The sequence below is a fragment of the Typopeltis vanoorti genome, chromosome 20 (genome assembly GCF_054136105.1).
Source record: "Typopeltis vanoorti isolate ZY-2024b chromosome 20, IOZ_Tvanoo_1.0, whole genome shotgun sequence".
Classification (NCBI taxonomy): Eukaryota; Metazoa; Arthropoda; class Arachnida; order Uropygi; family Thelyphonidae; genus Typopeltis; species Typopeltis vanoorti.
Window position 1 is genome coordinate 86,018,882 of NC_143568.1, and position 15,171 is coordinate 86,034,052.

The 15,171-nt window shown below is 37.7% G+C and overlaps 1 protein-coding gene across 1 annotated transcript; it reads right to left on the bottom strand.

Annotated features, from left to right (window-relative positions):
* Positions 1–408: 408 nt before the first annotated feature.
* LOC150095628 (uncharacterized) lies at positions 409–11,054 on the bottom strand. The gene is made up of 2 exons (XM_090409928.1): positions 10,287–11,054; positions 409–540 (listed from the first exon to the last, which is right to left on the bottom strand). Exons 1-2 carry the CDS (start codon positions 11,052–11,054, stop codon positions 409–411), a joined length of 900 nt encoding a protein of 299 aa, XP_090266054.1.
* Positions 11,055–15,171: the final 4,117 nt, after the last annotated feature.

A 15,171-nucleotide genomic window follows, 5' to 3' on the forward strand; every position in this document is an offset into this window, starting at 1 on the left:
CACTAAAAAAGTAACTTGGAATCAATTTTGGGGGGCTTGGTTATCATTTGAATGGAGACCTTATCAAATAACCCTCGACAGGGCAAATCATTCAGTTGGTTACCTGGAGATATGCATAATATCAATTTTTTTAAAGTAATAGTACTACTAAAGTAAGAATATCGAATTACAAAGAATCACTGTATATAATCGATTTTTAATGTATACTAAAAGTGGACTGAGCGGATCGAGGTTTTTCTGGGTTTTTTCCTGCTTCTAAAGCTTATCTCACATTGTTTAAATAATTTTTGCATGAGTTCTTTGCGTCTAATAAAAAAGAAGATGAATATTAGGGCAGAAAGTTACAATTGCAATAATGTAGAATTATTTTCTACACTAGAAAGATAAATAAACCGAAATTTAAATATCTTAAACCAGACGAATCGAACTGTCTAAAATTGGAACATCTTGAGTTGACATACTATTAAAAATAAAGTCGAAAACCTCACGTACAAAATCTTCATATTTAATTTTAAATTTTTGCATATGTTTCACAAGCATCTTCAGTACAGAAATGGAACATAAAATTATACAAATAACAGGAATATTCTAAAAATACAGTATTTTATTTTATTTTATTTTATTTATTTATTTATTTTTGTATCAGTTATTTTTTACACAATCCGGAAACTCAACTCTAGAGGTCAAACATGGAACTCAAGTCACTTCTGGCATTCAATAAGAGGGACTCTGATCTCTCATGGGACAAAAAAATTCATCTTCCGCCTAAAGATAATCACAAATATCAATGTCCGCTGGGGGGATTTGAACCCATACCCCGTTGTGGAGGAGAGTTGGCATGTTAACCACCCGGGTAAAGCAGATGTACAGTCATAGAAGACTAAATAAAGCAACAAGAAAGAATGAAAGATTGTGAATGATTGTCAGAAGCTATTCAAATAGCAGAGGAAAGAATAAAAATGAAACTCCAGAGAAACGAAGAAAGGGTTAGACAACTGAGTGCAGATTTCCAAAGACAGGCTAGAAAAGAAAACGGAAAACATCTAAACAAAAGGTGCAAGGAAATTGAAAAAAGCAATATTATGGCTAGAACAAGAGATCTGTTTAGAAAAATAAATGATGTTACAGGGGAGTTTATCCCTAGATTAGGAGTTGTAAAAAGTAATTCGGGTAAATGTCTGACGAAAGAAGAAGATGCAGTGAAAAAAAAAATGGAAAGAGTGTGTAGAGGGTTTGTACAAGAAAGAATAATATTGAAGGAGAATTTGAAATGAGAGAATTTGTTGAAGAAACCAATCATAATGAAAAGTGAAATAATATCAGAAATGGAACAGCTGCCCAAAGGAAAAGCTAATATAGATGATGGTGTGTCAGTGGAATTATTGAGAGCAGCTGGGGATGAAGCAGTCAATATATTTACTGAAATTTGTCAACAGGTTTGAAAGAAAATTTACTGGCCTAGAGATTGAAAACATCAGTATTCATCCAAAAATAAAAATAAAAATAAAAATCCCAGAGATTGTGCGAATCAGAGAACTATCGCTTTAATTTCACTTGCAAGTAAAATTATGCTAAGAGTGATCCAACAAAGTTGGAGCCATATGTGAATAGAGAAATGCCACAACAGGCAGGCTTTAGGTGAGGTAGAGGAACTAGAGAACAAATCCCAAACATGAGATGGATGGATTATGGAAAGAACAAGAGAATTTCAGAAGGAAGTATTCATCTTTTTTATTGATTACAAGAAAGCTTTGATTGCATGAATCACAACAAAGTGGATTGTACTGAGATCAATGGGAATTCCTGAACATCTAATTTTCTTGATAAGAGAGCTGTGTGACAACCAAGAAGCTTCAGCAAAAACAGGCTTTGGAGAAACAGACCGTGTTCGAGTGGAAAAAGAGGTGCGGCAGGATTGTATAGTATAAAATCTTGCCACACCCCTTTTTCCACTCGAAACTGTCGCCCTACCTTTTTAATATTTATAGGGAATATATTATGAGAATGACTGATTTAGACAAAGATCCAGCTGGAATTAAGATTGATGGCAGAATCATAAATAATTTAAGATATGCAGGTGATACAACACTCATAGCAGAAATTAAGGAATATCTGGAGCGGCGATTCTATTGGTTATGACGCAAAGTAACCAAGCCAGGCTTAATTTAAACATCAGTAAAACAAAACTGATAGCTTCTTGCAATTTAAATAGAAATCGTTGAAAGTTATGATTCCCTGGGGTCCAGAATCAGAAATGATGGTAAATATGAAAATGAAATTAAAAGGACGATAGTCGTGAGAAAACAAAAACTATATTAAACCTCACAAAAATTATGATAGATAGAGGTGTGAGTAAGGCCACGAAAGTTAGAATTGTCATATAGCAATGGTATTTTTCCAGTAGCGGTGTATGGATGTGAAAGCTGGATTATTAAGAAGAAAGACAGAAAGCGAATGGATTCATTTGAATTATGGGTGTGGAGTAGATTAGTAAGAATCTCAAGGATGCAAGAATGGCCAATAAGAAGGTTATAGAGAATAAAAAGACAGAATGCTCCTTGGAGGTGATGGAATTTTTTTTTTTTTTGCTGCTTCTACAGCTTATTTCACATTGTTTAAATAATTTTTGTATGAGTTCTTTGCGTAAAATTTTTGCATATGTTTCACAAGCATCTTCAGTACATCTACAGTATACTAAACAGAAGTTGATATACTTTGGACATATTATGCGAGCTGATGAATCATTGGAAAAGGCAGTTATGTTGGGGGAGATTGAAGAAATGAGAAAAGGAAGTTGTCCATCCAAAGAGTTAGATGGACAACTTAAAAGGATTTACCAACTTGTACTTACAATTACTGAAAGAAAGGATAAGAGACCGAGTGGGATGGAGAGCCTTTGTTCATAGGTTCACCAATAGGCGAAAACAAATGGATAGCACATAACAACAAAGCAGGAGAGTAACATCGTATGATTGCTGTATTACTCACGTACTATCGTCCTATCGTTTTTGTGTAATTTGTGCGGGTATGCAGTCGTACAACTACTAAAACTCAATCATCATCTTCACATAATCAACTGAAAAAATCCTGCATATGACTGTTTATTTTATATTAAATCGTTTAAACATACCATACAGACAAATATCAAGTCCATACAGATACAGAAAAAACAAAAAAAAAAAAAAAAAGGAAAGAAAGAAAAAGCAAAGCAAAGCAGAGGAATTGCTTCTATGATCTGTTTATAACAGGTTTAATTTATTATTATTGAATTTTGATGACATAGTACGTATTTTGTTATTATTTTCAGAAAATATATTATGACACGTTCTGATTTTAATTTGAACATATCTTTCTTATCAAACAATAATACATTCTAAATTTTTTGTTGCAACGCATAACATTTCATAAGCAAATACCACCTTTATAAGGCTTCTTTTTGGTGCTACATTTTTTATTTGATATTTTTCAAAATAAAATTTCTATTCTTTTTTTCATACATATAATTTTCTAATTTATGCAATGTAACGTATTTAATAACAAGTTACAAAACTTGTTATTAAACATCAAGATTTCTAAATCTGCCTCTGGTGGCAGGACAGTTTATTCAATGAATAAGCATTTTTTTTGTGAACTGGTCTAGTTGTATAAACAATAGGCGATTAAAATATTAGTAAGATATTTATTTATTTAAATATTGAAATTATCCAGTTGATGATCAAATATTAACTTTAAGTACGACTGTTAATTAACTATAAATGTTCATCATTGGTCACTGTAGTTTGAGTGGAAAATTTTCATTATGTTATGGCATATAAAGTACAAGGTAAACGGTAATCTTTGTTATTGTGAGTCTATTTATTGTTTCTGCTTATGTAATTTGTTGTCAATGTGTTTATTAATTGCATTCGTTTACATATACGCTAGTTTGTAAATAGCTGCCTTGTGCTCAGATAGGAAAGGGGGGGGGGGAATGCAATGCGAAAGAACTTATGGAAGGTAGCGGTGATGGAAGTATGGCAGAATAAATGTGGCAAATTTAAAATTTTGAGTCTATTTCTCGATCATTACTTGTTTTGTACCTTAGCCCCTTTAGGAGACATTATATGAGTAACTCTAACTTCCTTATTTTCAGTTACTTTAGGAAATCGCTTTTCCAAAAATCACTGACTTCCAAAGAGGATTTTCCCCGTTTAACATCAAAGATTTAAAGTGTGCTATTTCTTCTTAATATATAATAATATTTTTTATGAATAGGAAATTTTTAATATATGTTTTCGCATCTTTAGAAAACTTAACACTTTGTCTCAACTTCACGAAATTCATAAAGGCGTTTATTTATTTTATTTATACATAGTATAAATAACCTTTGCCAGTTGGTAAATAATAATTTTCATGACTTTGTAGCAGTTTGATGTAAATATTTTGCTGTGTCTAAGTTAACTTTTCTATACTCCACTTTCGCTGCCTTATTTGAAACTACGCATTTTCTTGGCCGCTGTTTATCGAACTAATACTGATAAAATTCGGATTTTAAATATTACCTAGGACTCGAGTTATTATGTTGAATATTATTCACTGAATTTAAACTTGCAGTAATTATGTAATGTTATTAATTCTTTGATTAATACATGTTGATATAAGGAGACTTTTTAGATATAGTAGAATGCTCACATATAAAAATTAAAACACGGTTTATATATTAAATTTTTAGTATTTGAAATAAGAATTTAGTGCTTCTTCAATACTAAATTCTTATTACTTAAAGTATTAAAGAAGTGTTACAAGAAGTACTAAAGGCTTAGTATACTTGAGAATTAAGACCTCCCCTTTTGTAATTCGTTAGAATTCTATAGTCGTCAAAAACGAACTAAAGGTTTTGTTGTATTTTATCACAGTAGACTTTAAAACAGTAAAATTAGCATAGTATTTAAATGTAGTTAATAGATGAAATCAAATTAAATCTCCAAAGCATAAATGAATTTAAAATTTCAGTATCCCTTCCTAGACAAGAATCGATGTTTCTAAATCTGATACGTTTACCCGTTTGTCAAGTTTATTTGTTAGAGCAAACGAAACTTTATTATTATTGCATAGTACCCCCTCCACGACATCCCAGGAATGGTTAATTGACTAATTCTTTTTATCCTAATTGTTCTCTGACTGGTTTGTCTGGCTTGAAAAGAAGTCAACGGACACCCCAATGAGCAAGGTGCATCGTACCGTATTGACGAGTCACGAGTTTGTAGCTAGTATAAATTGGAAGAATATGATGCTCCCAACTCAATGCAACTGTGCCCTGGTGTCTCCAAGTCCTTTTCAATTGTACGGGATTGTATTGTTTAAGTTCTACATCTCTCTTCGTTGCTTTCTGAACATCGAAAAGGAAACCTTAGGCGGGTTTAAATTCAGGATGTCATGGTGTAGCCCGGCCATTTTATGTACCTTGAGAGATGGGTCGGTTAAATTTTCCCTATTTCTGCCATAATGGTTTTTCTTTCTCATCAGAATGCAGTTTTGAGTTTTAATTCTTACAGAATCTTGCTGGATCTTTTCTCCTCTATGGTCTTTCCCGGAATGAGTGGACGACAATCCCGGACGGAGCCAGCTAACTCCAGGCGATCCGCTCGAAAGGGGAAGATCATCCGGGTACCGCTCACCCTCGGATCCCGTCTAACGAGGGTCTGTGGGTTTTATGTCATCGAGTACACGATGAAAGAGGCTAACAGATATCGTTTAGAATAAGATGAGAATTGTGAACTGAGGCCTTTTCCTACTACTACTATTGCCACTCTTTTTTCCCTTCCTCTCGGTAATGATGTACGGTAATGAACTGAAAGAGTGTGAAAGAGACGTGATAGTATGTCATGCTCTAGACCTATCTGTTCGGCAAATTGTTGACAAATTGGACCATCCCAGATCAACAATCATTAATACCGCACAGAGATGATGGCGCAGAGAGTCAACTTACAAGTATTGCCAGCAGTTGACGACCTATCCCATCAACCAAACGTGACCGTAGAATGCTACGCAGAATGATATGTAAAAACTGCCATTCGTCGACCTGCTCGTTGAATGCAGACTTCCGGGCATTGACTGGAACAAGAATCTGCACAAAACATTCAGACCCGAGGCTCACAACATGGGCTTCCATGGTTGGACCGCAGTATGCAAGTCCCACTTTATCTGAATCAACATGCAGAGTCGTCTTCAGTGGTGTAAAGACCGTGTATAGTGAGACGTGGAAGCTTGAAAAGTAATGGAACGACGAATCACCCTACACCCTCTACCGAGCAGATAAACTAGTATGGGTGTGGCGGATGATCATCTATCAGAGAGCTTAACCCCGACTATGAAATTCGGAGGTAACGGTGTTATGGTATGGTCCTGTTTTTCCGGGTTTAGCCTGACCTCTGTTCGTGGTTCCAGGAACATTGAAGTTCGAGAGGTATCTGAGCATTCTGTGCAATGCAGTGCTTCCTACTTTGTAGTGTTTTATGTGGAACTGACCAGTATGTATGTCTCTTTCAGCAATGCAATGCACCGTGTCATAAAGGTGCTGCTCTAACTGCGTGGTTTGTGGACGTGAACGTCACCACACTTGATTGGCCTCCACAGAGCCGTGATCTCAATCCTAATGAACACCTGTGGGATGAACTGAAGCGTCAGTTGAGATCATGGGACGTCCATCCTACAGTAGTGCTGGGCGTCATTACATCTACAGGAAGAATGGTCCAAAATTTCCATTGATCCCTATCGTACACTTCTGTAAAGTATGCCCCGTAGGATTGCTGCAATCATCGCAGCGAAAAGAGGTCCTACATCTCATTAAGATGGGCGCCATGGCTGTTTGTTCCTCACACTATGGTGTCTGTTGACTTCCAAGCAGTGTTTATATACAGAGTCCGTCAAAAAAATGTATAACGCATTTAACAGATGTCATCTATGGACTTTTTTTCGAAGTTAGATCGAATTACCATAGCAATGTAGTATGATGTTCTCTCAAAAGATGTCGTTCTTCTTCTTCTTTGGCACTACAGCCCTATGCAGGCCTTATTTTTGGGTTTCATAACTCACTACGAGGTGGGGTTGTTACCCCCCCACGCTCAATCATGTGTAATTGTCTGTGACGCATTGTGTTCACGGGGCCGGTTTGCCTGTTTTGGGGAGGATAGACCCCCCCCCCCCCCAGATAAACTGGAAAGAAAAACCCTGCAGTCCACGCCCAATACCGGCTAACTAAGGATCTTTCTCAGGCTTATCTCTGAGAGAGATCCTTAGCTTCTCACGTCAGCGACGAGAATCGAACGCAGGACACTCCTTTCCCAGGAGAGCGTAATCACTCGGCTAACCGCGCAGAGAAAAGATGTCGTTACTCACATGAATACTAGCATCAGCACGTAACCGGCAGGACAGTCAAACAAAATGACCGAGGTATGATTGTCGTTCGAGGAATGCAAGACCATTTTAAAGTGGTATTTCAAATGCCTAATTTAACACCCTTGGACTTCTGCCTATGGTGGGGGGACCCTAAAGGATGTAGTATATCGTAGAAAACCAGCTACACTGTGGCCCTTCAGAAAGAAATTGAAACGGCATGCGCAACAATCCCACAGGACACTTTGCCAACATTTCCCAAGCAGTAGTTCGCCGTATTACTATGTGTGGACGATAATGGTATTCATCCCTTTTTCTTCCCTTCAATTGTATTCATCCCTTGATGTCTGCTGAAGTGTGTATACATTTTTTACGGACTCTCTCTCTCTCTCTCTCTCAAACAAACAAGTAAATCAAGTTTGCGCCTGAACATAGTTCAAGTCTGAGGCAACTTGTGGTAAAGGTGGATTAAGTTCTGATCACTTTCCTTAATATTTCCCCATAATCAGTGGCGTATTTAGGTATTTCCTGACCCTAGGCCCGCAGAAAGTGCCGGCCTTCATATTTAATGAATATGTTGATTTACATGCATAACCTAATTATATCATAAATTCGTATCTCCTACTGAGATGTTTATTTAATAAGGTTAAAACACCTTATGGTAACTTGTTCTGGTAAAATACTTATAAGCTCTGTATTACTAAAATCTCGATATTTCTAGCCTAGCTCCCACTGATGAGACCTCAATAAAGGTCGAAACCGGTCTGGGTAGTGGCCCCTTGCCTTTAATACAAAGCATCATACATCTCCTCCAGGAGATGTGCTTTGCATTATGGGTAAATATTAAGATTAGTGATCAGAGCTTATTCTACTTTTACCATAAGTTACCTTGGTCTTGCACTACCTGCAGGGTCAGCTAGACTTGCATTACGTGCAGGTGCAAACTTGACTTATATTTGTCTGTTTGCTTACTTGCGAAATGGAGTAAAACCAGGTTTAAAATAGCTTGGTATCTTTAACATATATATATATATATATATATATATATATATATATATATATATATGTTAAAGATACCAAGCTATTTTAAACCTGGTTATATCTTTAACATATATTATACCCAAGGTAAAAAACTTTCTACACACACACACACACACACACATATATATATATATATATATATATATATATATATATATATATATATATATATATTATGACTCACCCAAAATGTCCTAAAATAGTCTACGTCTTGCCGCTCGCTCGGCGTAGGTATTTATCACGTCCTCGCAGTCCAGTGCCCTTGTAATTTCGCTCTCTATTTGTAGAACTGTCAAGTTGCTTAGCCTTTCTTCTGTCATAGCTGTTCTATGTTAGTCCTTCAACCTTTTGAGGACGGAAAACGATCGTTCAGCTGAGCAATTTGTTGCCATCTTACACAGAAAATCATAACAGCAATGCCCAGATTGTGATATATACATTGTAGAGCTTCCTGTCGAATTTTCTGTGAAAGTTGTAGGAATGTATTTATTTCTAGGCCACTTGATTTCAGGTGCGCTCTGAAGTGCAGACATTCGTTTACAAATTCAGGTTCAATATCAGTCGAAAAGTGTTCTTGAAGGTTTTTGCCCCTTTTATGACGTTCTTTTCACATATCACATGCATTGTTGTGAGAAACCGGAACTCCTTCGAGAGGTTTTCATACGACACTTTTCTTAGATTCATTTCGAATGAGAGACTGTGCAAAATTGTGTCATAAGTATCAGTTTTGAAACTGACTGATGGATTATACTCGTCTTCATTTTCGTTACTTTCATCTGCGTTGTCGTCTAAAAACCTGGTGGGCTTTTTCTTTTTTCTTTTTGCTTTTGCTTTTTCTTCCTCTTTTTCTCTTCCTCATACAAGTCAACTCCACTAAGTTTCTCGCCCTGTTCTTCATAGGATTCACAGAGTAACTCTAGTTCTTTGAAATATTATTCGAGGGACCCGTACAGTTCACACACACACACAGTTCCTATATTAATGTTTACGCTTTGTAATTTCTTGCTTGTGGCATTCATTCTTGCGAGAATATCACCCCATAGGCAGGTCATGATCCCAACCTCCAGTGACCGAAGTTGCCATAGAATCCCACTTGCTTCACATCGCGTAACTTTCTTATGGGTGGTGTCATTTTCACAAACTGGAAATTATTTCCTTCCATCCCTCACGAAGACTCCAACAGGCATCATCACGAGCTGACCAACGAGTAGGCGAAGGACGTTTGATTACTTTTGCAGAAGTTTCCAGGTGCTTTCTTAGAACACTCCACGCATGTATTGAAGATGTGAAAAATACATACAGTTTCTAAAGGACATCAAAAAATGCGGAAGAGTACCGACAGATTCGGCAGCGCAAGTACCAATTAGAGACAGAGAATGTCCAGCGCACGGTGTGAATTCTGCCAATGGATTTATTTCAAGAATTCTTGCTTGCAGTCCTATGTACTTGCCTGGCATGTTACTAGCATTATCATATGCTTGCTCTCTGCAATTTGCTATAATCAATTCCAAGCTCGTTTAGTGAAGTCAAAACCGCCTCTTGTAACTCTTCAGATTTGTGACTTATGTTAAGAATGAAACTCAAGAAACGCTTCACAGGAATTCCATGTTATTTTACATATTGTACAATGAAGGACAGCTGATCAACATGAGACAAGTCTGCTGTTAAGTCAGCACTTATGGAATAGTACTTAGCTATTTTAAGTTCTTCCACAATGAAGTTGATTACTTTCTCGCCCATTATTTCAATAAATTCCTCATGCGTGGCAAAGGAAAGATAGGAAATGAAACATTTTCCTTTTTTCCCGCTTTTGGTAATGTGCTCAGCAAGAAAAGGATCAAATTCACTATTAACTCTAGACACATCATTACATTTCCATTATGCACAGAACCGAAAATGTCATCCTTTCCCCTCAAAGCAAGTCCTCCACTGGCCAATGCTTTTATAACTGCAACTACTCGTTTTGACGCCGCCTTCCAGTACTTAATTTCTTCTTCCAGTTGCTGAGTTATTTGTAAGTCAATTCTCCCTGCAAGATTTGCTCTTTGTTTCAGAGCTATCATACAGTTCATATGACTAGTTGCTTTTTCGTGGTGACTCACTCGTGCAGTTTTCCAGTTATTAAATCCACCGACAAAGTGACTATCGTCAGCTCCCCCTCCACCAAAAATGCGACAAGGCGCACAGAAGATCTTTCCGGTACCAGGAGAGTAAACAAGAAAATCTCTTATTATTTTTTTGCCATTAATCACATTCTTCTCAATGAGTTTCTTAGAAACATGTCTTACTTTTTCAGGATAAGCTCTTTGTGATTTTGGAAGATCACTGTCTAAATTTTGTGGAAACCTGTTAACTGCAATATACTCACATGTTACGTCATTTAGAATCCACTCAGCTGGGTCATTACTCACTATCACCTGTGCTGCCAAATTGTTGGGATTTGTTGTAGGCACGTCATTTGAAACAGATTCAATTTCCGTCTCCTTTTCCAAATTACAATTACTATTACCAGATACCGACGCAAAAATAAAACTGTCCCCTTTTCTTATCTCTGATAGTACTTCGTTAATTTTTGCTTCCTTTTTTTTTCTCCTCTTCTTATATTCACTACCACTAAGTCGCTTTCTACCGTCACTCATATTTTAAAATTTAAATAATAATTTAGATTTTAATTAAATTAAAACACGCAGGAAGTATCGGAATGATTTACACAAGTTATAACTTTTTAAAAGAAAAACAATAAAACAGTATTACCTCCACTCTTGATGACAACAGATGACAAGAGCACTGAGAACTCTAAAAATAATTTCAGATTTAGCACATCTTAACTGCCATAAAGATATCAGGATACTGAACTAAATAGTTGAAGGAAGGGCAACAATTAACAATCTTAATTTGAATTTGAAATAGTAAAGATGGAAAAGTTGTTCCAGTTAGTAAGAATAATACCGACACAAAATTAATTAGCATCACTCTCTCTCGAGCGCGATCCCTATTGCCATTGCGTCAAGTTACCGACAACAATACAATAGCTTTCCGTGCACGTTTCTCGGTCTGTATAGTTATGCCGAATCTGATTACATGCCAATATGCTTGTAGACTAAATTTACAATGAGGAAAAGAAAAATATTTCTCTACTTGTGAGTAGATGCAGGATATAAGGAACATGGTATAATTACAAAAATGAGAGCCTGGAAATTTCTGTCCTCCCCCCCCCCTCAAAATTTGTCACTCTAGGCCCTGACCTATACGGCCTCTACCTAAATACGCCACTGCCCCTAATGCAAAGCACATCCCCTTGCGGAGATGTATGATGCTATACATTAAAGACAACGGCCACTACCCACACCGTTTTCGACCTTTATTGAGATCTCGTCAGTGGGAGCCAGACCCAAAAATGCCAAGGTTGAAGTAATGCAGAGCTTATAAATTTTACCTAAACAAGTTGCCACAAGGTGCTTTGACCTTATTAAATAAAAATCTCAGGATGAGAGTAAGATGTAGAAAGTTTTTTACCTTGGGTATACTATGTTAAAGATACCAAGCAATTTTATAAGCAAGCTTTTCTTACTCTCATCCTGAGATTTTTATTTAATTAGGTCAAAGCACCTTGTGAAAACTTGTTTAGGTAAAATTTATAAGCTCTGCATTAATTCAACCTTGGCCTTTTTGGGTCTGGCTCCCAGTGACGAGACCTCATTAAAGGTCGAAACCGGTCTGGGTAGTGGCCCTTGCCTTTGATGCATAGCATCATACATCTCCGCAAGGGGATGTGCTTTGCATTAGGGGAAATACTAAGGAAAGTGATCAGTTCTTAATCCACCTTTATCACGAGTTGCCTCAGACTTGAACTATGTTCAGGCACAAACTTCACTTACTTGTTTTTTTTGTTTACTTGGAAAAAAGGATTGAAACCCAGCTTATAAAATTGCTTGGTAACTTTAACATAGTATACCCAAGGAAAAAAACTTTCTATATATATATATATATATATATATATACAGGGTGTTCGGGATAAATTTGACATATTTATAATTAATTATATTTTTCCGTAAGTTACATGTATTAACACACACTTCTCTTCATTTAAAAGTTTGGACCCTTCTTCATTCATATACAAGATGTCAGAAAGGATGGATAGCTGGAACCCACCTGAATCATGGAAGAGAATAACTTGTATCATGATGATCCGTGCCCGCCATAAAAATAAGGATATTACGACTGCTGCCCAATGCTCCCTGAATACAGTAAAAACAATCAGGCATGAACTAGAGACTTGCAATGGTGACTACGAGGATGTAGCAAGAAGAAAGATCCCTAGCAGACGATCTGATTGCGTTCGTACAGCAGAATTCCTCGCAAATCTGCAGGAACAGGTGTTGAAGAACCCTGGCATTGGAATTCGGGCTTTGTTCGTGGAGTTGCTAACTGTAGTCAAGCCCTGGATAACAAGGGTAGCCAATGGTAGGCCGTATGTATGGCAGCAGGATTCGGCCCCTTGCCACACCTCTGGGAAAAGTCAAAAATGGTTGTCTGAAAATTTCTACGACTTCACCAGTCCAAATGTTTGGCCTCCAAACTCCCCAGACCTTAACCCCATGGATTATTTTGTATGGGGCGCAGTTGAAAAAGACACCAATCGCACTTCCAGTAATACAAAAGCCCAGTTAATGGATAAAATTAAAACAGTTTTTGCGGCCCTTCCCAGGGAGACTGTAGCATCAGCTTGTTCGAGGTTCCGAAGCAGAATTGAAGCTGTGATCGATGCTAATGGTGGTTATTTTGAGTAAATCTTGTTGATAGTATTGTAATTAACTCTGCCTGTAATGTTTTTTTGTCAATTCATTAAATTTAATAGATACAAAGATTTTCTTTTTCCTTACGAAACTGTCAAATTTATCCCGAACACCCTATATATATATATATATATATATATATATATATATATATATATATATATATATATATATATATATATATATATATATATATATATATATATATATATATATATATATATATATATATATATATATATAATGTGTGTGTGTGTGTGTGTCCACACAAGGTTTTGAATATAACCTATCCATCGAGTCCTTGGTCTTCCACGTGGCCTCCCACCCTCTGGCTTGACAAAGAGGACCTGCTGAGGGAGCCTCTCATGTGGCATTCTGATCGGTGCCCGTACCAACGTAAGTGTGATCTCTCAACACGGAGAAGCAGCGGTTGAGTATTGAGGGTTTCTCGAATTGCAGAGTTTCTGAATCTGTCGAGTCTTATCAGCCCCCTCGAAGGAACCTCATTTCAGCCGATTGGATTCGTGTCCGCATTCTTTCGGTCATTACCCAACTCTCATGACCATAGGTGAGGATGGGGACATAGACTGTATTGAAGAGAGCCAGCTTTGCCTTCTGGCTTAACTCCCACTTCAATACTACCGAGCGACCAAGCTCCCGCAATATTGAGCTTGCTAAGACAATTCGAGTATCTAGCTCTACGTCCCATTTTCCATCATTCGTGAATATGGACCCAAGGTATTTAAACTTCTCCACCTCCCTCACTGGGATGGTTGTCTTGAGACCACAAATGTTTCAGTTTTGGCCACACTGATCTTCATTCCGGTGTCTGCAAAAAGCTACAAACCTATCCAGGATCCGCTGAAGGTCATCTGTGGAAGAGCTAAGCAAAACTAGGTCATCTGCAAAAAGCAGACGTCCAACGCTACATCTTCCAATTCTGACACACTCACTGCCTCGGCTGTGCCTATCAATCCAGTCCATAAATATTATGAAAAGGAGGGGTGACAGAACACACCCTTGGCAGAGGCCAACGGAGACTGTGAAAGGTTCAAACTTTGTGCTGTTTACCCTGACACAAAACTCTGGGCATTGATACAGGGACTTGATGGCAGCTAATAGTTGGCCATCCACTCCATACTCCTGTACTACTTGCCAAAGTTTATCCCGAGGAACCCGGTCATATGCCTTCTCCAAGTCCACAAAACATGTGTAGGCATTCTTGGCATATTCCCAAGATTTCTCAAAGCCTTGCCTTAAAATGAAGATTTGGTCAATTGTTCTTCTACCAGGACGAAAGCCACATTGTTCTTCCCGGAACTTTGACTCAACTATGCTCCTGCACCGTCTTTCCAAGCACCTAGCATACACTTTCTCAGGCAGGCTAAGCAGAGAGATGCCACGATAGTTACTGCAATCCTTCTGGTCTCCCTTCTTGAAGACTGGTATTATTATTCCTGTCTGCCATTGCTTTGGTGCTCGCCCAGATATCCAAGCAGCCTGACACACTCGAGGCAGCCAGAGAACACCGTCTCGATTTAAGGCTTTTAGCATTTTGGGCCGAATTTCATCATCGCCAGCAGCCTTGCTCGATTTTAGCGATTTTATTGCTAAATGGACCTCTTCTGCTGTGAGATTAGTCATTGTCCCGATCTGCACCTCTTGGATGTCCACAACTGTTGGTCCACCCGGGTTAAGAAGGCTCTCAAAGTATTCCCTCCATCTGTGGAGGATATCCTTCTCGGTTGTTAAAAGTGCACCATCAGAGGCTTTAATTCCCCTTGCTGTGCACGATTTCCTCCCTCGAAGGCGTCGGATGGTCTGCCAGAATACTTTGTTTGCATTTGCATAGGATAAGTCTAATCTTTCTCCAAAGGATTCCCAAGCCTTCTGCTTTGCTGTCTTTACTGCCTCAGCAGCATCTTTTCTTGCCTCAGCATACCGCAAACGCATCTCAGGT

Coding starts and splice junctions, on each gene's coding strand:
- LOC150095628 (XM_090409928.1), bottom strand. CDS start 11,054: ATGAGTGACGGTAGAAAGCGACTTAGTGGTAGTGAATATAAGAAGAGG. Junction 541..10,286: donor GTTCTGTGCATAATGGAAAT/GTAATGATGTGT, acceptor TCTGTACTGAAG/ATGCTTGTGAAACATATGCA.